Source organism: Dromaius novaehollandiae, chromosome 23 (genome assembly GCF_036370855.1).
Source record: "Dromaius novaehollandiae isolate bDroNov1 chromosome 23, bDroNov1.hap1, whole genome shotgun sequence".
Classification (NCBI taxonomy): Eukaryota; Metazoa; Chordata; class Aves; order Casuariiformes; family Dromaiidae; genus Dromaius; species Dromaius novaehollandiae.
In genome coordinates, this window is record NC_088120.1 from 5,722,399 (window position 1) to 5,749,269 (window position 26,871).

The 26,871-nt window shown below is 44.5% G+C and overlaps 1 protein-coding gene across 1 annotated transcript; it reads left to right on the forward strand.

The window, feature by feature from the left end:
• LAPTM5 (lysosomal protein transmembrane 5) lies at window positions 1-25,780 on the forward strand. The gene is made up of 8 exons (XM_026096633.2): window positions 1-175; window positions 9,441-9,534; window positions 18,364-18,440; window positions 19,140-19,268; window positions 19,810-19,935; window positions 20,465-20,560; window positions 23,899-23,991; window positions 24,965-25,780. The coding sequence occupies exons 1-8, from the start codon at window positions 89-91 to the stop codon at window positions 25,037-25,039; spliced, it is 777 nt and encodes a 258-aa protein (XP_025952418.1). The 5' UTR covers window positions 1-88; the 3' UTR covers window positions 25,040-25,780.
• The last annotated feature ends 1,091 nt before the right edge of the window (window positions 25,781-26,871 follow it).

The window sequence follows — 26,871 nt, forward strand, 5'->3', positions numbered from 1 at the left end:
TGAACTGCACTGCTCGGTTCGCTTTTCAGTAGGGCGGTTCCTGCAAAGTCAACTGCATTAACTCATAGCTGTGCACAGGAGTCAAAAAATGACTGTGCAAACGACCACCGAGCCCCCAAAATGTTGCTGCTTCAACATCAAGACGGCAACAGTCGCTCTAGGAATCTTCCACATGGTAAGTTGCAGAGCAGAAAGGGGGATAGGGAGAGGGAGAAAAGAAAAGAGAGGCAGAGGTGCAAGCTTTGCAGAAGGTGTTATCATTGCAGATCAAAAGGTTTCCTTACTGTGGACTTTTCCATGTTCACAACAGAGAAATACCAATGATTAAGAGGGATGGGGGGGAGGAAGAAATTTATTGTCCTAGGAGGCTTTTTAACTATTTTTTCCCTGGCTCTACTATTTGGAGCTCATGGAAGTTCACTCTGCTTCCTGTTTTTCCCCTGCAGCCTGATGCAGGAGCTCTTACCAGTGCAGGGGTGCGTGGCTTGGCCAGGCGTTCAGCCCGTTGGTTAGAAACTGGGCAGCATATTGGCAACAGAAACTGTGGGAGTGCTGAAATTATGAGACTCTGGATGGAGGGATTTGGTTCCCAGGAAGGTAAAGGTTGGGTGGGCAAAGCTGCCATGTTAACCTCTCTACAGCCAGTTCGACACTATATGCACTGTTTCGGTTTCCGTTTTGATACGTGGCTTTACACAGCTGCCAGGCAGCTGGCATAACTGCTCTCAGAGGCTCTGCGGATGGCAGCGAGTGGAGGACACGGAGCATGGAGTGACATTTCTTCCCCTCACATCTGGTTGCACAGAGGTGCTTTCAGGTGGCTTTAAGTCATAGCGAGGATGTGGCTTCTTGCACAGCAGAGGCACTTAAAATAACCTCTTCTGTAGCACCCGCTGTGCACAGTCAAGGGTTGGGAGCTTAAGAGCTGGTGGCAGGTAATGGGGACTCTTTACCGCTCCTCGGACAGGAGAAGTGTAGGGAGGGGGCAGCTGTGACTTGCAGGTCCATGCTGGGCACTGCATCCATGGCAGCTGTGCCACGCGAAGGAAGGCCAGACATGGGGATGGGAAGATCCTGCACATCTCCACGTAACATGGCTGCAAACACCTTTCCCCTGGCGTTACTTGAAAGCTACATGCTGTAGTAGCATTTCCAAAGCCAAATTTGAACAATGTTGAGACCTCAAAAACATCATGAGATTGGTTGAAAGAATCACACGATTTTATCGCCTCTTTTTCCTTCTGCTTTTTGAGCATCTAGATTACACCCTGGGCAGGCTTCTCAGCTTCTCGCTGCGAGATCAAAGGTTATATTCTCGCTGTTTTAAAGAAAAAGAAATTGATGAATTTCTTGTGCAATCTCATAACCCCAAGAAACAGAAGTTGAAACATATGAAAACTGAGAGCTTGCAGCCCTGCGCTAGCAGTTTCTGACAATCAATTAAATATATGCCCATCATGGAGGGATCTCCATGAACTGTTTAAAAAGGGACCTTGTAGGAAATACAGCCAAGATCTAAGGAAGAACTAGCAAAATTAAAGATCTACACAAAGGTGGGAAATGCACAACAGGGAACTTGGTAACTACAAAACATTTTCTTCAGAGATCTGCAAGCACCCCATGGGACATGAGCTGTCTGTTATCAGTGGAGAAACAGAAACAGAGAGAGAAAGTTATTTTTTCTTAACTAGGAGGGCGAATCGAAAAGAAGCCTCCTTCGTCTCTCTCGGAAGTCAGCAAATACTTTGGATTGAGGCAATTTTTTCTCATAATGGTTTCACTCTGATGCCACTAGCAGTAGGCACTCCTGATTTACACCACTGTGTGATGGAAGGGAATGAGACACAACCTCTAGGTGCTAGTTGCTAATGAGAAAAATTCGCTCTGGTATTTAAGTGACATCATACGAAAGATGTGTTATTTAAATATCTTTGAAAAAAGTTCTGTAGGTCTGTCGAAGGTATCAGATGAATCTTAAACAAAACAAAGGTAGAGAGCTTGGAGTGAGCCTTCCACTCCCAGGAAAGCATTTGCAGAAGAGTTGCAGAGGTCTGCTCAGGATGGGCAAGAGAAACTGCTTTTCTTTGCAAGATGGCAAAAGTAGAAGTCATAAGTACACAGATGTACTGAGCCAGCCCAAAAGCCCAGCATCCTCCTAACCCATCTCCAACAGCGGTCTGCAGTGGTCACTTCAAGATGATATTAGAAGCAGGACACACAGCCAGTGATCTTTGCCCTACACATCCTCCCACCTTCAGGCAGGCAGCACAGAGACTTCTTACATTTGAGGTTACATGTAAATTATCATGTTTACTAGCTATCATGTTTAATAATCTCAAGCTCTATTCTGCTTATATTTCCTCTTCAATAATTTCTTTTCCAAGTTGAAAAATCCTGTATAACAGGGCTTTCTATGGACAGAGACTGTTCCGTAACAGGTCTTTTATATTGCTGTAAGTGTTACCTCTTTCCTGACTCTTAGCAGTGGAGACATGGTTCAAACCAGAAGTTATGGGTAATATATTTCGTTGCAGTTTATTGATTATTCTGTAAAAACAAAAGAATAGGAATGTGTGCAAAAACACTTAGATCCTCCTTGTTGCTAAATAAAAGAGGGCAAAAGACTGACCCTTGGCTCTGAAATCAAGGATGCTGCCTTGCTTGGGGTCAGGCCCCCCTAGAGCAGACTGGACTTGAAGAAAGATAGTTGGAGTCATTAAAACTAGAGCCAGGGAGCAAGACAAGTATTAAGCAGTGTGGGCAATCAGGGGTCTAGTGTTGGAACGACCACTGATATTCTTTAACGTAGGGTGAGTCCATGCTGCACAGCTAAATGTGACTCTAAGCCCAGTTTTAAAAGAGTTGCCCATCACTGATAGTGTGTGCCTGATATTTTAAGGAGGACCAAACTTTCATGCTGTGACCAGGGTCACCAGCTTTTTTTACCCTTTCTGCTCCTCAGGGGCACAGTTTTGATCCCACCTGCAGCCAGACTGATCACTAGCAATGTGATTCAAAAGTGCTTTGGCTCTCCAAGCTTTAACCTGCTTTCAGAGTAGATACCATAGGGCCACAGCTGGGTCCTTGCTCTGCCCTCCCTCAGCCTGTATTGGTAGTCATCCCCAGTGCCAGGACTGCCTGGATTGGAAGAAGACTCATGTTTCTAAATGGTAGTTCTTGCTTTGTTTGCATAGTTCAACCAGTCATCACCACGTCCTGCTGGATGTGGCTAGTGGTCAGGAAGGTTTGGGGTCAGTCTCTGGCAATTTGTGGTGCAACTTTGCAAAGCCAGAAGAGCCAGAGACTACCACAAAACATGCACAAGTATGGTGTGCAAGGCACGTGGCATAGTGGAGTCTTAAGAATTAATATGTTGCTTGGGTTTAGATTAAGGGGCCAGAGATGCTCCTGAAGCCCTGGTCTGGCCCAGTAAAGGATATAGAGAACAGGCAGGGGTAGTCTGAGCCCTCACCTAAGCCGGAACAACCCACAGCAGGCTGCACGAGCAGATGTGATCAGCTCCTAATCTCCAGCAAATCCACACTGAGGTCATTATGTTTCCATTAGTATTTTTGCTGTAATTATTAAAAAATAAAAAAGCCTTACAATGAATGCTGTGACATTTCTGTTCTAGAACATCCCTTTCTTTCTTTCCCCTGCCCTGCTCCAAATATGCCCTTCCATCCTGCTGCTGACAGTGACCATCACTGCAGTACTGGAGCCTGTAACTCTGCAATTTCCTGGGGGTCCCAGTCTGTCTGTACCTACCATATCATCACAGTGGGTGTCTTTTATACAAAACCCCAGGGAAAGCAGTTTGATTTTGAAGAGTATTTTCTTGTCTCCCTGCTTTAAGAGATAAAACAAAAGGATAGCAAACTTTTTTTCCGTACCTCTTCTCTACCCTTTTGATCATGTTGCTACAGCAGGGAAGAGGGGAGGAAAGGGAAAAGAATTTATAACTTGGCAGCAGCTTGGATGATTTGCTACATCAATACTGTTGGTTTGTATCAGTATAAATTATTGCTGGGGGTCCTAGTGATGAATCATAGTGATGCTAGGTGATAGTAATGCCATCAAACACAAGCTCTCAGGCTTTGTAGCAATGTTTTGTCCTCCTATAAATTAGATTTGTCTTGTTGCTGATCTCTCCATAGACCATTGAAATAAATCTTGGGCATGCCCAAGCAGATGGGAAGGAGAGGGAGGGGAACAAGGGAGACACTGAGTCCTGTGATTAGCAAGGCCTGACCGGGTGTTGTGAGGCTTGGCAGAGACACTCACAGACAACTTTTAAAGAAAGCATGGAGGAGTTTGTCCTTTTGTTTGTCGTCTCCTCCCAGGCATGAAGAGAGCTCAGGTTATTTAGCATTATCTTCAAGAACAAGGCCTGTGAGTTGCTTCTTTGCATACAGCACGGGCAGAAAAGTTGCGATTCACTTGCTACTAGTCCTTGATTAGAGCCAAAGGAGGTCTTGGAAGGTAACATCCTTGTAGCTTGGACTATCCTCTGTCACGGCTGAACTTTTCCCATGGTGGCCGAGTCCCTTTGCCCAGTTGGCAGCCCAGCTGTGGGGAGCTGCTCTCGTGGCGTGAGATGAGCGCCACAAAATCCTTCAGAGAAACAACCACTAACAGTCTCCACCCATTGCCTCCCCTTCTGGAAACCCTCCACTGTCCCCTCTGTGCTTCAGTAACTCTCTAACTCAAGGAGCAGAGTCTTATCTCTGCGGGACATTCCTCAGGTCCCGTCCTCAGCTGTGGACACGATTCGTGTCAGGATGGAGCTGCGATTCATTGCACTTGCACAAGGATGTGCCTGAGCCAAGATGTTCAGCAAACCCTGTGCTGCTTCCTTGTCCTCCCAGAGAGAGCTCCGGACGACAGAGGACAAAAGGAGGCAGCAAGAAGGAAAGATGAAAAGTTCTGCGAGGAAGCCAAATGGAAGATAAAAATACTCTGTTCTCACTTCACCCCATCCTGCCTCAATAGCCACTTATAAATTAGAGTAAGAAAAGAAGCACTGAAAGTGTGGCATTTATATATATTGCTATTTGCCTTCAAACTGCTGGGTGTCACCTGCCTGCACACACCACAGTTAAAAACTTTTGCAGCACTCCACTGCACTGTCGGACCAGCATGTCTCTGTCCCCACTGACCCCAGTCCATTATGGCCTCAAGCTCTTCTCTCCGGAAATGCTGGGTGTGAAAAAAGAGGAGCAGACGTCACACCAAGGCCACGCACATAAAAATAAATTAATCGGAGACTAGTCAACCTGCACTGACTTCAGAAAAAAGACACATGACTCAACCTCTATCAGCAGTTTAACCCAACTGCAGCTGCAGCCAGATTATTCCCCAGGGAACTGAGGCCGTATGCGTCATGCTATTAAGTTTCTGCCTTGAAGGACACCCCCTTTCTTGCTGAATTTAGCTGCCTTGGGTTAACGACTCTGGCTCTGCCTCAGTCCCACACAGCTACGGTGGCTAAATCACTTCATTTCCTGGTGCTACAGATCTTGTATCCCCGCAGCAGTAGGTCTGATTTTAACCATCAAGTTTGAAGCACTCCTTTTAAAAGGAGGCAGCAACAAGGTGAGATGTGTCCTCAATACCTTAAGAAAATGAGAGAAAGCGACTAAATACACAACAGATAAGACAGTTGGTGTAGGAGGCAAAATAGGAAGGGTCAGGACTGAGAGATTGCTTCATGCCAAGATAGCTGTGAACTGAGTGCCAGGAGGTAGAATTTGCTATTTTAAGCTCGTCTCTCTCATTTAATGACACAGCACTTAGAGGGGGAACTGGATGCTTCTCACAGCACTCCAGTCTGTCTGAAATGGGAACCTTTTGGTTTCTTCTAGAGCTGAAGGGTAAATCTCAAGTGAGAATATCCGGCCTTATAAGGCGAGGGGTGCCATGCAGACACCATACCAGTCTTCCTCCACTTTCTTCTCAGCTTGAGGCGAGCAGCCAGCTGTGGTCGTTTGATCATTTTGCATGTCTGTGCTCTGCAGGAGTGAACGACTGTCCCATGCTGGGCAGCAGGGAGTCACATCCAGAGTCAGGAGAGGGAGAGGTCTCCTGGTGCTCTTGTACGGGAAGGCTGAGGTGAAGCCCAGAGAACATTGTCTATTTGATCTCATTGCAGCTCAGTATCTCATTCTTTCTACACAAAAACCCTTTTAAAGGGAAGGTTTAAAGTGCCTATCACTTAAAAAGTCATCTCCTTAATCTTCCAACTTGGGCTTGGGTTCTCCATCTGATATGCACTTATTTCGTGTGACTGCAGTTTGTAAGGTTGAGTGGTTTGTTTCAACAGTTGCCAGGGAGAGTGCAAGGAAGGCAGGACCTCTTTTGCTCTTCTATTCGCCTATTCGATAGGCATCAGAAACTGTTCTTCATACTGAAGTTCTGACCCTGAATCTGCTCTGGCTCTAAATCTACCTGGGGATGGGAGCGTTTGGGACTTGATGCCCTCCTTCCACTCACTTGTTCAGGAATGAAACTGATTGTTTAGAGATTAGATCATCTGTTTCACTCAAGCTCTCATTTAATAGCAACCTGAAAAAACCATTTCTCCCTGTATGTCCCATGCTGAGATATGAGGGGTTTGACCAAGACTAACAATAAGGGAAGGGAAATCTCTTCAGGAACGTGCACATGAAACCTCTCCAGCAAGTTAGAGCAGATGAAGTCCACGTGTGATCTCCCTGTGCAGTTAGTTGAGAGGTCCTGTACACCCCTGAGGAGACCATCAAGTGTAAAGAAACTTCAGATCACTGCAGTGATCCAGTCATTAAACTGAACTCACGTTAACTTTCTTGTGTCCCCATGTAACGAGACCTAGGTATTTCTTCTTTTCCTGCCTGCCTCACAAACTGTAGACCTCATTTACACAGGAGGGGAGACATACAGAGTGCCTCATGTAGCTCTTCAACAGTCCAACATTGGACCAGCCAGGAGAAAACGTGACAGTTGTTCTTTCTTCTACCTCAAACTCTTGTTCTAATTGCATTTCAGAGAGAAGGCTAATGCTTTAGCTGGGACACAGGGGCACAGTCCCCACTGCAGCAAGAGCTCTGCTTGTTGGCACGCTAGCTCTAGAAACGTGCTCCGGTACAGGGCTCCCAGGGAGGCTGGGGATGTGCTCCAGCTCTTCCAGAAACTGCACTTGCAGCCTGTGGCACAGAAAGTTGATGAGCTGGACTTTGAAGATTGCTCCTAGGTCTTCCCCACTTGACACAGACACAGTGGAAGACTTCGAGTTCAGTTCCTGTCTCTGTTACAGACCATCATGACCACTACTCTCCCAGCCTCGGTTCCCTGTTTCTGAAGTAGCAGTGATAATCCTTTCTTCCCCTGCCTGGTTTTTTTGGGTTTTTTTTTGTTTTTGTTTTTTCCCCCTCCCCTCCCAACATCAACCCCAGGGCAGGGAGCATTTCTGACTATACCTTACACCACCCTGAACTCTGTCTTAGATCTTGTGTAGCACCTGCAACCACTGCTGGGCAAAAGACAAAATTCATCATTTCTACTGCTTAGTTAATAGTTACGTTTGTCTCATCTCCCTTGTGCTTGCTGCTGTTGTGCTGTTTGCTGTACACAAAGTTTGCAAACACGAACACCGACCACAACAGTTCCGGTTCCTCCTTGCCTGCGTCACTTCTTCAAGCAGCTGTTGAAACAGAAGGCTGCTATCGATATTGTGAAAAAGTTGGTTTATGCAGACAGTACCAGAGCTCGTGCTGGTCTTGGTGGCAGACACAAACCTGCTTGCTGCATCAGTGTGAGGTTCAGATAACTCCCAGACACAGGCTGTACAGTCCAGGCAAAGCGGCTTCTCTTATTCATCTCTTCATGACAAATTAATTTTGTTGATCACGCTTTCGTTGATGCCTCCTGCCCCTGGTAGTTTGCAGAGTAGGTGCTCCCAGTCCTGGACCTGGTGTTGGTGGGGTGAAGATGGAAGTTCATGTTTGTACAGGTTTCTACACTTTCTGCACATCCCAGGATTTCCTGTCCTACAAACTCGGTTCCCGTATCTCTCAGGAAAAATGCAAAGGCGTTACAGTCCCTACATTTTTCCTGGTTTGATTCCTGCTTTCTGCTCTGAAGCTGTAGCCCTGGAGACTCAAACTTCTTAGCACTGAGGCAAGAGGTGTTCCTCTGCTCCTCCCCACCTCCTGGAGGAAGCTAAAGCTTAGAGAAGCAGGCAGCTCTTTGCACAGTAGCAGAGCGATAAGAGCGCTTATCTAGAAAGTAAGAGATGCAGCTGTGGGGTGACAAGCCCACATTTCCTGCTTCCTCAAGGAATGTAGCAGCAGTCTTCCTCCCCAATTCCTCATGCTGTTGAGTTCCTTCTAGCCCATTTTTAAAATAAAATAGCACAGTCTATGCTGCTTTTGGAAAGTGCAGTTGTGTGTATAGATCTGGCAGACCATACTGTGCTCCAGCTTGCTACAGTCTAAAAATGCAGAAGAAAGGAAAGATACACCAGCCATGAGGAAGGACAGCAGAGAAAGGAGAATGAGGAAGGAAGCAATGAACACGATGGGCAGCAGGGTGGACTTAGAAATGTTCCTTCTCACATATAGTGCTGAAAGCAGCAGTAAGGTGATGAAGGAGCAACATGTGGCATCTGCATAGTCCTTTGGTCTTGAGGGGCTGTACTTGCTCTGATGACTCCAGGCAGGCAGTGACTGATGCTCCATTCCAGCTTTGGACTTCCCGTGTCCCGACCTGCAACACACTTGATCTCCTCGGCACATGCAGGGTGGAATTGCCAGGAAGGGGGGGATGTGGCAGGGCTATCTGGCATTGTGGCTACTCGTTTCCTGCTTTTACTTGCATGGAAGTTCCCTGGAGCTGTGGTCTGAAGTGGCACGTTGTGAGGCCTCCAGCCTTAAGGAGGTCTTCTGCAGGCCCAGTGTGCCCAGTGCCCCATGTGCACCAGTGGACCTCTCTCTAACACGTTTGGAGATTTTTCTCAAACAAATACAACAAGGAAAATTTGTCAACAAAGTAGTGTAGCTCGATTTGCAGAGAGTGATCTTTCTTTTTTTTGTTACTTTTTACCCTTTAAAAATATTATTGTTACATTTAGCTGAATTCTGAGGCAAAACATAATCCCAAAATGTAAAACCAGAAGTTTTTGTATACAAAAAGTTGAAACAAAACTCATTAACTTTGCAATTCCTCCATCTTCCTTCAGGAGCTGGCAGCAAAAGAAACAGCTAAACCCATACCATTAATAAATAACTTTTGCCTCAGTGTTTCCATGTAAAGGATAGGTTTTAAACCTTTAATGACTCTGTCTTACTTGGAGAACCATCATGCATTTGGGACTACGATCATTGCAAGCTCTCTGGAAACAAATTTGTTGATAGGAAGTTGGCCTGCAGCCCACTGAGTTGTGTCTTTTGCTTTTATTCTCCTAGGTTATGAGTGTTTTGCTCCTGATCGAGTACTCCCTGAAGGTGGCTAGCGGGAAAGGCCACTGCAAAGACCTGGACAAGGATTACTACAGAATTGGTAGGCCACTGGGATGCTGGAAAGCAGCAGAGACCCATGGGATTGAAAGGGAGCCCACAGTCCTGCACTCTTCGCCCTTCCTTTTTCCTTCATAGAAAACTAGAAACGTATTCAGAGTAGACAGGTCTGTAGATCAGACCTGGAGGAAAAAGTTTCAGCTCTAGAAATTTATATTTTAGTTTAAGTCATTACAGAAATAACTCTATGGCTGCGTTTGTTTCTTGGAAACTGATGTATGGCCCAGTGGAGCTGTATTTCTTTATTTCAGAGCTGTGTGGATCAGGCCCTCGGCCTGAACTCTCCAGTGCTCAACTGCTCCTCCAGCCTTCCCATTCTCTCTGCAACATTCTTTGCAACAACCTGACAATCTTGTTTTCCCCTTCTCTTTCTTTTCCCCATGTGTAGATCATTTAAGACTTACACACACTGTTGACCCTCTTCTCATGTTAGGTATTTTGCAGGAAAATACTGAGCTGTCTAACCAGCGCCTTCATAGACCTAGTCTGGACAGTGAACTCTGAGTCATGGAGTGGTGCAAAGTCACAGATCTGCACTGCATCCCGTGGGTGGGTGGGTTATCTGATGTTGCCACCAACTCATTGCCCTCTCTGCCATAGAGCCATGCCCTTTACACTTCACACCAGCCACCACACCTTGCAGGGGTCTCCTACCTCACAGCTGAGGGCACTTCAGAGAGCTGCAGCAGCCCACCTCTGCTCCCCCCTCATCCCTTTGAGCTCCGTCCCCAGCCATGCCCATCTCTTGGTGCTTTTTGCAGAGCACCAGGTAGTCTGGAAAAAGCTGCTAGGCAGTTTCGTATCCCACCGTAGCATGCATCACAGTCATTACTATCGACTGGATTCCTGCTTAGGAAGGATCAAGCTTAGCTTTCAGAGGCCTGGCAGGTTTCTCCTGTGGGCAGCCATTTAAAAGAAAATAAAACTCCCAAACCCCAAATATCACTTAGCAGGCTAGTTTTGCATGAAACTGAAAACAACCAATGCAGGGTACTTTTTCATTTTCTTAGTCACTCTTCAGTGTGAAGCCACAAGTTAAGATAACCTTTCTCTGCTGTGCTCAGAAAGCTGGAAACTGGACTCCCACACCCTGCATTGTCTCTCTCTGTGGAGAAGGCTTGTGACTGCAAGGAGTCCCCAAAGAGAAATACAGCCTAGAGCAGCAAGGACTTACCTGTTCCCTGCTTGTCCAGTGTGTCCTTCCTTACTGCTCCTAGCATGTGCAGAGGGACCCCACTGCATGGGAGAAAAAGAAGCCAAGAACAGCAGGCTCTTGCACATCCCAGACTCACTGTCCCCAGGGTAGCAGTCAGACATAGCGAAAAGCACTAAAACAGAGGTATTTGCTGTCTGGGTGAAGTTATTTCTAACAGCTGGGTTCACATTTTTCAAATGAGCCCAGCTGGGTTTTAGGAGGCACCACTGTGATTCATTAGGACTATTTCAAAAGGGATTAAGCATCAATGGTGAGTGAGAGATGGAAATCTGGGTGAGTTCTGCTAAGAGGCCACTGAGCAAGGGTTTGCTGTTATGGTTCATATCTTTCATCTGGGGTGCTATTTCAGAAGTGGTCCAAGCTGGGTGGGTTTGGAGGCGCTTCCAGTGAGCCATGGTCTATGCAGGCCCCTTTGTAGCTCTGGCCCAGTTCAACACCTAGTACAGACTCGCCTGGTGACTGCTTTGGAAAATGCTGGCTGCAGAGTTTTCCCAGGGCCTTCTTAGGTCCATGTGCAATACACCAAACTGGCTCCAAAGCCCTGCTTTCCTTCATGGTATTGTCACAGTACAGGTCACAGAATCTTGCCTTCCACTTTTGTGAAATAAAAATCTATTTTTAATTTTATAGATAAAAACTGAAGAATGTGATGCAAGTGTGACCTTAAAGTCTCCCTCCTTTCCCTTGTCCCCCACCCATTTGCTTTGTTTGATACACCTGGCTTGGACATGGGCACAGCTGGAAGTATCCCTCCCCCACCCATGGTAAAATCCACATCTGTATTCTGATGAACAGAGTGGTCTGAGCTGCTGAAAACGGAACATGATATTTTCAGATCATAATACTTTATCACAGACACAGCTATGTAAAAATGACAATTGCTTTTTCATGTCTTTTTTCAATTTCAGAAAAAATATTCAATACTCTCACTTTTTTCAAGTATTTAAATATTTTTTGAAGAAAAAAACCCAAAGCATTGAGATAGAACTTTCAGCTAGTTTTCATAAAATACCCTTTTATGTTTTTTGTAAGCAAAATGAGCATTTTGCAAATCTGGAGGGTTTTCTTTAAGAATAGAACCATTCTGAGCAAAATTGGCCCTGGTTCTTAACAACCCCCCTTCCCACACAATCAAAATGACAGGTCTTCCCCCTCCCCCCCTCTTACTCCCTCCTACACAAAAAAGAATATTTTATAATGAAATCCCCAGCACTTCCACTTGGCTTGTCTTCCTAAGCATTTCAAAAGACTGCTCAGGAGACTGCTAGTGTTTTCTGATTATAGTTGGAATAAACACAGTGAAACCTTTCCATTTCCAAAAACTAGCAGGGAAGCAATATAGCTAAGCTATATAAAAAGTTCATTTTGACTCCAAAATCCAGATGGAAGAGCTGGAGAACAATTTGGGGAGAGGTTCTGTAGATGCCCTCAGCATCTGTTGTTCTATTTGTAGCTCTTGCCAGACTAAAGTGTGTCACTCAGAATATATAATGCAAATGTGGTAGTTATGGCCCAAGAATACAAACAAGGCAAAGTTTATGGGAAGATGCTTTTTATTTCACCAGTAAATGATACTGTAGGAAAAAATACATGCACAAGTTCATTCTAAGGATCTTGAGCTCTCTCAAGATTTCCCATCAGCATGTTTTGCTACCTGAATAAGAGGGGCTAGGCTGGGCCTTAACTTCCATGGGAATGGTCAGAGATAGGAAAGAGAACTGGGTTTGGTTTTGCCATTGCCAGGGCAATGGGATGGGTGACCGGAGCAGCTGCCCTTAGGGGAGGGATGCTCTTCCCCTAACAGCCTGACGCTCCTTGATCTCTTGGCTCACAAGAGATCACGGTCAATGCAGGGCCAAGAGCACTCCTCTGAGATTTGATTTCAGCTAAAGTTAACCAAGTTGTTAATATAAGACCTGCTAAAAATGTTAGGGAATTGGGGAAAAGACTTCCTAAAAGGCCAAAGTTGCCCATCCCTCAAGCTTTAGGGCATCTACATAGGATGCCAAAGACCCAGGTTTTACTCTGTCCTTGGGAAGATCATTTTCCCACCCCTAGTGGGGTCAATGCCAGGATGTTGGTTAGTCCAAAGTAGGTCTAAATGTTGTTGCACGATTAAGAAATAACACAAGATTAATTTGGCCAGGTGGAGGGAGCAGGAGAAAAACTCTGCTGTGTAGTGATTTGGGACATTCAGTTGGAATTTGGAAGAATCAGATTCAAGTTCTCCCTCTATCTAACATTCAGCAGAAATCTGGATGTGCATTTCCCATGCAGCTTCCCTCATTTCCAGGTTATTAGAAACCTCATCTTGGAACGGAGAAACCTTCCTAGCAAAAGTTTCCTTGGCAGTGCTTCGTTCCTGAAAACATCTGAGTTGCTTATGTCATTGCTTTTTTGCCTTCAAAATGTTATACCCCATTGCTCGCCATGGGTCAAATCTTTAGTATGTCTTCAGTTCACGTCTGTTTGCAGATGTGAGGGTTAATCGCTTATATTTTTCTTCAATGACCGTATTAAAACTTTCATTGTGGACAAAGTGCACTGTTTCAATTTCTGTCTGGTCAGTCAATAGAAATACCAAGGTTATGCCTGAACACCTGTGTGTACAGCACATGACATATTCCAGGCAGAAAATACTCCCTCTTTCTCTGATCAAAAGCAGAAAAGCCTAAAGGGACTATGAGGCTTCTCATTTTTGCCAGTCCTGCCCATCTTTTGAAAGTAACTGTCCAGAAACAATTCTCTGCAGCTTATGAGCAACACCAAATCAGAAACATCCATCCCTGACAATCAGTGAATGTGACCATAAAACCACGGTTTTATGAGCCCTCTTTGTATTTCCCAAGCCAGTTTATTGGGCCATAAAATAGAAAAGTTCTTCTGCATTTGGGGAAATATTAGGAATCATTCAAAGTCCCTTCAGGCTATGTTCAGGACACAAACCCAAATGTGAAGTTAATCAAAAATATACATTTGGCACAATACACAAATTCTCCCCTCCCTGTTTTAAGTCCAGTGTAGCTTTGCAGAGGCTCTGCTGTATGCCCTGATGCTGTTTATACCACCATTTCCAAGGAAAATGACACTAACTTCATAGCGTACATATATTCCTGCTCATGAAATTCCCAGGGATCACTGGAAGACTCAGCTAGTCTGTAAGAGTTTGAGGGAGAAAAAGCCTATGGGTTTGCTGTTGTTATTTATTTCTATAAGCTTTTGGAAGAAGATGCACCTCAGACTGTGCAAGCTCTCCATGTTCTCTGCCAGCAATAAAGTACCGCTGCCAGCATGGAGGTTGCTGTGGAATTGAAGTATTCCTGTAGGTCAGATATTATAGGAATATGTGAGCAAAGCAGGCTCTGTGAGGAGAGACGTTTCTTTCCTGCCTGATTGCGTAACCATAAAATTGGAGCAAAATTCAGGCTCTCCAGTCCAACCTCCTGCTCAAAGCGGGGCTGACCTCAAAGTCAGATCACTTTTCTCAGGACTTTGTCCAATTCAGATTTGCAGATCTCCAAGAATGGAGATTCCACAACCTCTCTGCAGCCTGTTCAGGGATGCATCACTCGCCCTAAGATTTTTCTTTTTTCCTCCTATCTATTTGGAATTTCACTGACTACAGCTTGTGATGGTTGCCTCTTGTCTTGCAGTAACAACCATCAAAGAGCCAGCACACCTTCTGCAAGGATGAGCCTTCTTTTTCTCTGAATACTCTACTACTTTTTAATGTGTGGTAGAAGAGGACAGCGTATTCCTGAGATAGGCACCAGATGTAGAAGGAGCAGAGGGGAAAGCTGTCAAGTGATACCCCTGTCAGAGATTATACAGGTGCTCAAGTCTGGTACAGGAGTCCTAAACTTGATACTTTTCTGAGGATGTTTTAGCACGAAAGAGACAAATGTTCATTCCACAAAGGCCAACTAGGCATGAAGGGAAATACCAAAGAGAACAACACCAGAGAGTTACTCTCTCACATCTTTGAACCACAGATGCTGGGCATGGAAAGAGCCTGTTAGTCACGCTAATCCCCTCTCTAGGGCTTTGTCTGCTGTGGTTATAAGTGTCTCACACGCCAAGGACCCTGATATTCTGCTACTGGTTTGGGAAGATCTCTTGCCACTTTGCTTTGCCAGCCCTTGCAAGGTATTTTGGGTGGCAATCAGTCTCTTTGTAACATGCACTGCTATTCCCATCTCAAAGGGGGTTTGCACAGCCAGGGGTGAGAGCCAGCAGCTACCACTCTCTAAGGGGGTCATTACTTTAGCCCATATAATTAAAAAAAAAAAAAAAGTGGGGGAAAGGGATGTGTTCTTAAGAAGGGGGAAGTCATTTTGTTAAAATAACATCAAACCTGTTGGTGCTAAAACCTCCCTGGGACAGAGATATCCGCTACCAGAAGAAAGGGCAAATATTTGTGCTGTGAACAAATAGGATGCAGGCAGTGTGTAGAAGGTTACTTTTTTTTTCTCTCTCCTTGTTTTGCCTTTGCTTTCTATCCCTTTGTCTGTAGGTTTGGGGACTTTTTGTTTGTTTTTCTGATTTTTGATCTAGGTTCTGTTTGGGAAATTCACCTGGGCTCTGTGGGCAATTAGCCTGCAGAAGCAACGGCCAGTTGCCCAATTAATTAGCGAGCCTGCTGAGAGATCGGATACATGACACCGGTCGGAAAGAGGCAGAAAAAACATAGCTGTCTTAAATCTGAGAAAACACAGTGCTGAAGAGATAAATCCTCTCTGGGGCAATCCTCTGATTCTTGGTTCTGGGAGTAGAAGCAGGTGAAATGACTTGATAGAGTTTTGTTCTTAATGAGATTGGGACTGTTTGGATGGGGTCTCCTTTTATGGCTGTCTCTACAAAGGCTGAGTCTGTCTTCAAGCTTTGTTTTTTTTTTTTTTTTTTTTCCTGCCCATTTCAGGTTTATGCTGTCCTCATGCTAACCTCATGGTTCAAGACTCTTTGGTCTTGAGCAGTCTCTTCTGCCATAGCATCTTTTCTCTTTTTCCTCTCTTTTCTGATTTGGAGCTTGTGGACTTTGGTTTTCTCTTTCTGCACAGTTTCCCACAATTTCTTCCTCCTTTTCTGTATTTCAGTTTTTATTACTTTGGGGTAGACAAATCCTGAATTTGTTTTTTATCGAACTATAAGCAAAAGGCATTTCCTGGTTTTGTGCTATAAAAACTCTTTTTCCTGATACAGATTAAGTGTTTGCTGGGCACTTTTTATCACTCCCTTGGACCTTTCCTGTCTGACACTTCCATGCGCAGCAGTTTGTGCAGTACTGCTGCTTCTCTGGTTTGAGCTGTGCTATTTCTGCTTCTCTGGGGGCTGCAGCCTCCTCAGAGGTCCCCCCCTGCCTCGTGTCCCAGAAGGGAAGATGTTGCTCAGACCCAGGGAAGGAAGCACTCTTCAGTGCTCACCTTTAGAACAAAGGTTCCTCATCAACAAACATCATTTTTAGAGGGGACTCGAGTGCATTGCTAAGTTTTGACAAGAAAGGAAGTGAAGTTAAAATACATACCTCTGTCTCATTTATGGATGACTTAAATGAGAGGGGATGCATGCTCTGCTAACAGAGTAAAGATGTGCACAGCAAGGAGTGGTGCAAAATTCCCCACCTTGCTGCTTCCGCCTGCCCTCGCTGCCCACTGCGGCTCAGCCCGGCCGTCAGGCAGGCAGGTCCTTTACGACCCTGGAAAGGCTCCAGAGCTTCTCAGTATCTATACTTCTCCTTATTGTTTTCGGTCATGTTTCTGAGTCCTTTCTTTTGCTGGCGTTTGTCCATACCCGCGTTGCTTAGCGGAAACTGGATATAGCACTTGACAGTTTGCATATGTTGCAGCTGCTGCATCTAATGGGCACTGATGTCCTGCCATATGCCGTAGGCAGCCCGGGGTGTCGGTCTGCCCTTCTCCACTACAGCTCTTCCTTAGGCCTGGGACAACTGTATTTGCTCCCTCAAATAGCGTAACTGGCCGAATTAAGGCATACGTGGGACTGCTCTTGCTCAACCCGTTTGTTCTTGTGAACGGCAGTATTGGTGTTACCTGCTTGAGTAAGGGGGACAGGTTTCTCTGCCTGAACACCTCTGTCGATTATTTTCTCTAATGACAGCAAAGCTAGCGAGGGAATTAAGGACGCGCTGGTGTGTGCTTTAACTGTGCAACAACCCCCTTCTCCCCCTGCCCAAGGGTATTATGTGGTACCTAGGTTAGGCAAAAAGGCAAAGCTGGGGAAGATGGAGTGGCATCTTCATGGGAGAAGTGGAGGAGAAGGGGTAAGGGGGAGCAGTGAAGGCTTTCAATGCAGCTGGAATCTTTTATGAATCCAACAGGCTTGCTAAAGCAACATTTCTAGATTTCTTTATGAAAGCAAGTGGAAGAGCTGAAAGGGGTAATGGAAAAAATATAGTTAGGCACTGGATTTATTTAATAAAGGAATAATAGGGGTGGGGAGGGAGGGGGAGGATGCTAACCGATAATCGGATCTTCCTGAGGTTAAAAGAATTTTGTAGTTCTGGGAAAAATCAGTTGCTTTAAAGAAGTTAAGATAAAACCAGTAAATCTTTTCTACTGAACTTAAACTCTTTATTCTGGCAGTTGGAAATCAGAGACCCCAAGCAAGCTGCTGCTATTTAAACCCAAATAAAGTACTAAGAATGAAAGGGTGAGAGTGAGTTGGAGGAGGCACTGTGAAAGACTGTATATTATGTGGAGGCGGATGAAGAACCTAGCAGTCTTCTGCCTTTGGAGAGATCTGCTTCCTCCCCACAAGAAGCAAAATAACTTTATGAAAAACCTCACACTAGCTAGACCACTATAAAGCCCAAGTGTGTATACCGTGCAGTGCAAAGAAGGCTTCAGGGGACCTTGTCAGGGCAGGCTGCGACATGAAGAGAGAAAATTGCTTCCTGAGAATTGGTCAGTAGGCAGCTGCACACAAAGAAGAAATCATCTTCCTGGATCCAAAACAGTTGACAAAGATTATCTAGCAGCCTAAGTGTCTCGTGCTGTTCTCCTCACACATAGGTTTATTTTTAATAAGTCACATCCTACATCTACAGAGACTGGAGATGAGATGTTTCACCCCGAAACTCTGGTCCATACTAGTGGTAGGTGGTTAAAACTTGCACATGCTGACTGAGAATCTCGCAGATCTCTCCCCAGCTCTTACTGTTGGTTAGCTTATCTGCTTCTGAGTCTCCAAAATAATTTCCAATTCAGACTTATTAACCATTACCTAAAAATCACTCTTCCTTTCTTCTATTTCATTTTATCTTCATGCTGTAGCTCAGGATATTTAGAATTTTCATCCGGGCAATAAGGTTTTTGGCTCCCACCTGCCTGAGCTGACAGCTTGGGCAGCCTAGTGAGGTGTTCCTAAAGAAACAAACTTCGAAGAGAGATAAAAAAGTGTCAGTAAAAAGGGAAAAGAGAGCAATTTCCCACCCTCCAGCTGCATGGCTTTCCCACTCCCCCCTATACAGTTCTTTCTGCATCAGAATACCACACTTTAAATCTCCCCTAGAGGTGTGCCTGGATTAAGATACTAGGCTCTAACTTTCAGTAATGTGGTAATTATTTCTATTACTTTTAGCTGATGTCATCACCAGTTTCCTGTTGATCATCATGCTGTTTGTCATCAGCTTCAACCTCCTCCTTGGTGTGGTGAAGGTATGTTCTCCACAAGTAACGTTGAGCTGCTTGCTGGGGCCTCTCTGAGCTAGGAGGTAGTGGAGGAGGGCACCAGAACGTGTGCTGAAAATGCTGAAGTATGATCATGAGGGCAGATAAACATCTCTGTTCTTTTGAAAAGAGAAAAACTAGCTGTTTTGAAATCTCAGGCTTGTTAGGTCATTTGCAAAGCTGCTAACTGCCAGAATTACCAAATCTGGGTGACATTTCAGTCAAAACTATTTTTTGTGTTAAGGCATTTAAGTGTTCTGAATTGGAAATGTTATTGCACTGCCTCTTTTCCTTGCTTTTTGCCAGGTCAGATTCTGGAGATAAACCATAACTCTCCTAATACAGTGGGGATTAGATTGCCATTTCAGGAGAAGAAATGACCATGTGTTGGTCTGGGAACCCAGATTCACCCACAGCAGAACTTTTGGGGTAGCTGAATGACAGTTCTTCTGTGATCAAGTGTCAATGTCATTTAGGGAAACTGCATGGGAGGGGAAAAGAACATGAATTTTGATGCCCTGCACTTTCTGAAGCAATTGTCACTGCAGTACATGGAGTTAGGTACGGAATTTCATGAAAAGATTTGTTCTTGAAGTGCCCTAATACATGTCCTTTCAAGTACTGATACCTGCTCACATTATCTTGCTTGGAATAGAAATGACTGGCACTGTTTTTCCTCTTTCTCAGAAAAGGGAACGTCTCCTGATCCCGTTCCTTGCTCTACAAGTCGTTGACTTTCTCCTCAGCCTCCTAACAATGTTCAGCTCCTACATACAAGTCCCAGCAATCATTTCTGTGTCATCCCTTAGCCACACGGTAGGTAACAGCTTACTGATGGCGTCGTGGTCTCTGAGGGAGGACAGTATGAGATGGAGATTGATGCATAACTAGGAATTAAGGGTTATTATTTGGGGTCACAATTCTTCATGGCTATGTAGTTCCTACGCTGTTTATTGCTGGAGACTGGATACAATCCTTGGTGGATTAGAGGGTACCCAAGGAGAAGTAGTGACAGCTGTGATATAAGTTAGTTTCCCACAACTTGGAATCTTCCTGTTGATTTTGTGTTGCTTCTCAGGTCTTTGGGGAGGTTGTTCTGGGTTTGCCAATGCTGGGAAGGGTTGGAGATAAACTATAAATACCACTGCACTGCCAGAGAGTCCTTTGGAGGAGCTGGTATAAATCAGCCAAATAAGATGGTTTGCTTGATGTTTTGGCTAGCATAAGTGAATTAAATACATTAGGCTGTAAATGAGAATAAAACACAGTCACTTTGTAAACAGGAAAACTCCATAGATGTGGTACAATCTTGTAACCATAAGCAAAACTTTGTTCTCTGCTCTTCTCACCTGTGCAGCAGGGACACTCCAAGATCCCTTTCTTGGCTCTGCAGCTGCTGGACTTCTGTCTGAGCATCCTCACCCTCTGTAGTTCGTACATGGAGGTCCCAAGCTACCTCAGCCTCAAGTCTTCAGACAATAGGGTAGGTAGCGAGCAAGCCTACGTGATTTGTGTCGTGCTGTTAATGACAAAGCAAGCTTTCTCCACAGTATATCCAGAACTGCTCTGTTTGGTGACAGAAGAGGATTTTGCCGTATGTTCTCAACAACACAGTTTTCTTGACTGATAGTTTGCTTATGCAAGTGTTCCTTAAAAGTACACCCTGTTTCTCTTGTAAGAATCTTAAGGATGCAAATTGCAGAGCAGAGTGATTTGGATATAGCCTCTCTGCGTACATAGAAAACACATCAGTGTTTCATCTTTATTAAATAGTCATACTTCTTCAATTCTCATTTGAATATTCTTCTGAAAATCTTTCCCAAAGAAGTGTAAACAGTAAAAATACCCCTGAGCAGCTGGAGATCTGCCTTTTCTGAGAAGGAAAAAGAAAGGCAGCCCCTCCCACCTTCCGGAGAGCCGGGCTAAGAAATTTGCTGTGATATCCGTAGCTCTGTGTCACACTGGCAGAGGGAATAAGTGTTTATGACTAAGACCCTCTCCTCTTTTCACAGGGCTTCTTGCCAACCGTTGAGAAGTTGCCAACAGAGGAATATGCCAAAATAATGATCACCTTCACCATTGCATTCATTGCTGTCCTCCTGCTCAAGGTAAATGCCTGCAGGGTCTGGTGAGTCGTGAAGGTTGAAATACAGCATACCTACCTGGGGGATAGGAGGAATTGGTTCTTCTCTCTCTAATCTGCCAGGGCCTTGGAAAGCCTTGCTGGTCTTCCCTTGTGCTTAATAGCAGCTATGTCTCAAGGCAGTGTCTGAGGCAGGTTTGATATTCAAGTCACTGTTTATATGTTTCTGCAGGTGTGAGATATGAAAGCAAACCCTCTCTCATATTCATAGCCTATTCCTACTCATTCACTTCTAGAAGGATAAGAAGTTTGGAAACAAATGCAGGAAAGTATTCTGCTATTGTATGCCAAAACAAATTAGATCATTAAGCAGCAGGTTAGATCTTCCACTTGGGTAAATTGCTGTACCTGCACTGATGTGAACGGAGTTATGCACACTGATATCCTGAAACTTAATTAAAACCTGTGAGCTGTTAAATCCTGCTTACCTCTTAGGAAACTCCACTGTGAAAGGGCTTCTATTCTTCCTGCTTCAATGGTTTGGAGAACAGGGTTTTCACTGAGGGGTTTCAGACCAGCTAGGAAAACTAGACCTCTCCAAGTACTTGAGTAGACTCTGTCACAGTGAAAAATGCTACTAGCTGGAAAGCATTTTTTTATTCAGACCCTTCCCAAGTGGCCAGACAAGCCAGTGTGGAGCATAATGTCTTATTTGATTGCACCGCAGACATTACTTCAGCATATCTTTTAATATTTGCTTAAACTGCAGGCAATAAGCTCTGGAGATAACCCTCAAACCCAACTGGCACAGCACTCTGGGGCTTCAGCAGGAATCTCACTGACCTAGCAAACAGGACTTAGCTGGAATTTCACACAGGATAAGCTACAAGACTATTTAACTTACTGTGGCTGTTTGTTTTGGAGTTTGTGGGGAAACTGGATGAAGGCAGGATAATCTAAAAAGTCAAGCGGACAGGCACAAGTATTCCTTGGTCTGCTAAAGTCCTCATAACTCCCCTCCTCCCCCCTCTTCCCCCCCCCCCCCGCCAACAAGTCACCAAGAACTCCTTCCTTTCAACTCAGTGACAATCCCTTCGCTCCTTTTCCATGTGTAACAAAGCCATTTTTGAGAGACCTGGTTCCAATTGATTAAGTTTTGATGAGGAACATGGCAACATGAAACATTTTAGAGCTTAAGAGGCCATTTGGACCATTTAGGGCCCATCAGTTTCAATTCACCATCTCCTCCCACCAGGGTTGGCATCTAAATACGTTGGACTAGCCCAGGATCTTTTTCCATAAATTGCCTTGCTTAATGGCCCATCACAAGCTTGTATTGCCCTTCCATTGATATGTTGTTTCTGTATATCTGGTGCCATCTGTTTGCCTTCCAGCTTGCAGCTTCTGCCCCCAAATAGTTATATGCATCCCACTCTGCAGTGTAATTCAGCTGGCTAGAAGGTGGTCTGTCAGATGGAGAAGTCCAGGCACCTTCTTTCCTACATGCCCCCACCCATGACCTCCTGTGGGACCTGCAAGGACTTGCTTACCCTCTGAGCAGGAAATATTTCTTCAACAATGCTCAGTGGACTGAATGACTCTTCTCCCTGTCTTCTCTCAGTGGAGGACTCTCCATGCAACTCCATGCTTCCTTACCAGTGCAGTCGTTGTCTTTAGTCTCACTTCTGTAGCCCCAGTGGTGATGTTTTTAGTTGTTCGAGTCTACACACCTTGGAGATGGAAAGTGTTCAAAAGGCCAAGGGAGTCTTACTTACGCGATGCTTACATAGCGCCGTTAGAGAGGTCTCCCTCACCAATGTACCTATCCACAGTAATCTTTCTCACCTTAGTATCATAAATAAATGAACATCCCCTCCACTGCCATGGTGGATAAGAATGTAGGAACCCAGAGGAATAAAACATCTCTGGGAAATGAAGGCAGAACAGGTTTCTGTGTTTCTGAAGTAGTTGTCACAAATGCTTGTTCCCTATCTCTAGGACAGACTTCCTGCCAACATACGATAGACATTATGGATGCCAGTGAATTTTTTCCCCTTTGATTCAGTGTGGAGAAAGGTATCCTATGCTGCAACTCTGGCCGTTTTGAGTCACCTAGTGTTGGGATGATCCCAACGTCATTGGTTTCCTTTGTATAAGCTATGGGTACTAACATATTCGGGTTGAACCTGCTATTGCTTGCAAAAGTCTTAATTCAAGTCAACTCCTTCACTGATTTCAGTGTAGGTGCTGGATTGGCATTGAAGCAAACTGTTCTGGAATCAAAGTTGTTTAAGAAGGGGGAGGAGGGTTTTTACTTTATCTTTTTTATTCTTTATTTACCAGGGCTTCTTCAGAAGATCAGCAGTTTTTGGTTCAGTTTAAATGATGGTTTCAGTGTCTTGCATGTTTGCTCTCTGTGTGAAGAGGCTTTTGGAAGGGGAAGGCTTTTACAGTATTCCATAAAGGTTGTCCAAGTTTGGATTTACTTCCTTGTCTTTGGAAGTTTATGTGAGACGGATGGATTCCTTCAACAAAAATACCTCATTCCTTGTCCTTGCTTTGTCTTGGCTTTGTGTCAAGACAAACGGTCCTCATTGTTCTAGGAAGTCCTAAGCTAGATGGCTTGTTCTTGGGGCATATAACTCCCTGTGTTTTTTTGAAAATGCCAACGATTTTTAAAGTGCAGTCTTACGCCAACAAAAATAAGGGGCACACGACTTCGCCTCACTGCACACAGTAGGGAAAATATTTATTTAATATGGTATGTTTCACAGACCTTGCTTATTTTCTTGTGCCACAATCTGTCAATCGATCCATTTTTCTCAAAAAAGCTCTCTGTGTCGTCTTGTAACTCTGAGGTGCAAGGAAGGGTTGATTTTTTTTTTCTTTTTCTTTAGTGTAACTAATGAAAATATAAAACTTTCTTGAATGAGCTGACCTTTCAGGTCAGTCCTTGTTGACCAGCAGGCCTTGGTATCTCTGGGAGGTGGGTATTATGCCCCAGGTGTTTTTCTGAGACACCTGGACTTTGTGGCCTACTCAGAAAAATAACATGAAAGTAAAACATGCTTCCCTTTCCTTCCTGATGACATTGAGCTCTCAGAGGTCTTAAGCATGTGCTTTGTATTTAATGTTATTAATAATCCTATTGAATCCTCACACCACTGCACTGCTCCGGACAGGTGGAGTTTTCACCTTTCTAGTGAAGGGTCCAGGCTGGTCTGAGGCTGTGACATGTGGTACCCAGATTTCTGTAAGGCTTCGACCTTTGGTGTGACAGTAGAACAGCGGCAGGCTGATGGCAAAAGGGGAAATGCTCTTGTTGATTTGCAATGCAATGGCAGACTTCGCTTTCTTTTTCAGGCCTATATGTTCAAATGTGTCCTGAGTTGCTTTAAGTACATTAAAGCCAGCAAGAAAGGGGAGGCGAAAGTTGACACACAGACAGCTAAGAAGGTGAGTAAAGACTCTAGTTTTCCAACATGAAAAGGCATGTTTTGGACTAGGGAGATGCATGATGGTCCTTACTCTTGTCTCTTTGGCAGTCTGAGGGATAATTCAACCCTTCAAATTTGCATCAACAGACTCTAATAGTCAGGTTCCAATTATATTTCTCTAACTTTTCTCCTGTATGAAACCTTTCAAAGGAAATGGAATCGTCAAGAAACCTGAAACTTGGACTTCAGGCAAAGCAGATTAATGAGGGTATATCACTCTTATCCTCTGATCCAGAGATGTGCTTTTAATTTCAATTGAACTTTGGTTTCTGTGCCTAATAGTGCTACCCATGCTTAAAATTAAGTTTGTCTTCACCTTTTGCTGGATCAGTGTCTGAGAGGCTTGGTGCATTGCCCTTCATCTTAACGGTTTGCTAAGCCATGAATATCAATGTCCTTACCTAGACTACTGATGATCTCTTTAATAGTAGCATCCAGCTGCTCTGAGACAATGCAAGGGTTTTGAAGACTGTCCAGAAATAAGAGATACAGTAAAGACAGATGAGAAGTAAAGAGGAAGAATATGGAATGCTAAGTGGAGGCATTTGTCTTGTTGAAATTTGGCAAATATGATCAGCATTGTCTTGCCAGCAGTGTGTGCCCCTGCTGTGCATGCATGATGGCTCTCAGGAATGACTTCCTACAGAGCTTAGCCTCTGTGCTTAGGCAACAAGGCTTAAAGTCTGGATGTTAAAGAGCCTTGGTCCATTCGTTGCAGCAGCGCTTTGGGAGAAGAGAGTGGGACTAGCAGTAAAGTGGTTATGAAGTGCTGCCTGCCTCTAACTCTTCTGGATTTCTGTCCTCCACCATTTACAACCCAGGCAGTTCTCTTCCCCTGCTTTGAATTGCGAAGAGAAACTTGCCTAAGATCAAATCCATGTGAAACCCTTCTCATGATCCCCAGAGCAGGTCTAATGGTCTTCTCTTTCTAGGTGGTGCTGCCATCATACGAGGAAGCTGTAGAGTTGCCTTCCAAGGAATCTCCACCTCCCTATGTAGCAATCTAAGCTCCAGTCACAGGGAAGAGAAGACATCTGTGTTGCTGTTGGTGCCTCTTACCCCTTGTGTCAGATACTCAGCCTCATTGAGAAGCCCTTGCTTCGTAGCAGTATCACGCTTATCACAATCCAACCCACTTGTAGGAGCCTCTAAAGAGAGATGGCGAACCGCTGGAGCTGGTGCCTCGTTCTGCACTAGCAGACCTGAGCCAGTACCGATGACCGGGCCGCAGTGCTCCTTTAATAAACTTGGCACCAGGCAACACAGAAGTTCCCATCACTGGCCTCTGACATCTGGCTAATGTGAAAGCACAGGCATTGGCCTGAATCTTTCATCAGGCTTACTTTATCCTAGCAGGACTTGGATTCTCATCTGTTTTATATCTTTAACTCTGCAGCTGAGGGGAGCATCGGGCATTTAGTAAGTGGAACGGGGAGGCAGCAGAACAAGCAAAAACCTTTTTGCTGACATAGCCTAACTCTGAAATATGTTATGTTAACCAGCAATATCTAATGAAGACCTAAGGGAAGGGGATCAGCAAAAGGCTGAAGATCCCAAATGAACTACAATGCAGCTCTCAACCTGTCTGCTTATGATAATGATTAATAGTGTGTGCTCCAGAATATACAACATGCTGCAATTGCCACAGTATTGCTCTGCTATCTTATACCTGAGTGTTTGCATTTTTTTTGCTTTTAGTGTGTGACTTGAAAGATGAGTTTCAATAAAAAAAAAAGTTAACGGCTTCAGTCCTCTGCTGTCTGATTTCTGAATGGTGCTGTCCTTGCTGTCTGAAGTATGTCACAAGGAAGCAATAGTTAATTCTTTCTTTTTCCTTGAAGTAATTAGTAAAAATGATGTTCTGAGGTTTAGGCTGATGATATCTCACAGGCATCAGATCATGTGTGTTGTTTGCAAAGAAAAAGATCCTATTTCTAACAGCCAACCCTGCAGTTTCATCTGAGAATCTAGCTTGTTTCTTCCTCTTGCGCATTGTCAGCGGTGATAAAGATCCTGCCCCAGGCATGCTTTCTGTGACACATTCAAAACTGAGTCTGATTGCACAGGTCCGTCTGCGTAGATACTAGTGAATAATGTTGCTGATGATAGATGAGAGGGAGGTGGAATTTGGCATCCATTCACCTTTTTTGGGGGTGTGAGGGTTGGCTGATTTTTAAAATCACTCAGTATGAAAGTATAATTTGCTCAATAGTAACTAATCCAGCCTCATCCACAAGTGAGCCACAGTCTAGGCTCCTTGTTCTGCTTGGATATAGACAAAAGTTCAGGGAAAGACTTTGCTAAAGGAAAAAATAAGAAACATCGGTGCTGTTCCCTGCTCCTCTCACTGGATATGTATTTGGGTACACGGTGATGAAGGTGATGATTTTGACTACATGCTTTGGAGCAAGTTTCCTCATTTTATAACTGATCACTCTGTGCTTCATCTCCCCAGCTTTGGAGACAAGGCTGCTCAACAGGCAGGAAGTCAGAAAGAATGTACCAAAGAATCATCTTCATGTCCCAACCATATATCAAAAGCTCCCTAGTGTCCTAAAACACTTAAAATCACTTGAAAAAGAACAAAACCCTCAACAATTCTCCAAACAAGGGGACAAGCAAGCAGAAAAGAATCCCTTCTGGTAATTGCAGAGCCAGTGAGCAAGACACTAACCCAAAACCAGAAAACCTTCCAGGACCATGTGCAGGACCATAATATTCATCCTGGCTTCTTGCCCCAAGGTATAGTCTCGCTTTTTTATGTGAAAAGAGAAAATCTCACCTTTGAAAGTATGAATACTCAATAGGCTACAATACCCTCTGTCTCTCACCTGCCAGC

Excerpts from the sequence above, each read along its gene's own strand:
- LAPTM5 (XM_026096633.2), top strand. The coding sequence starts at position 89 with ATGACTGTGCAAACGACCACCGAGCCCCCAAAATGTTGCTGCTTCAAC. Across the intron at positions 19,936-20,464 it reads TCAAGTCTTCAGACAATAGG|GGCTTCTTGCCAACCGTTGA; the intron begins GTAGGTAGCGAG and ends CTCTTTTCACAG. Across the intron at positions 23,992-24,964 it reads ACACACAGACAGCTAAGAAG|GTGGTGCTGCCATCATACGA; the intron begins GTGAGTAAAGAC and ends TTCTCTTTCTAG.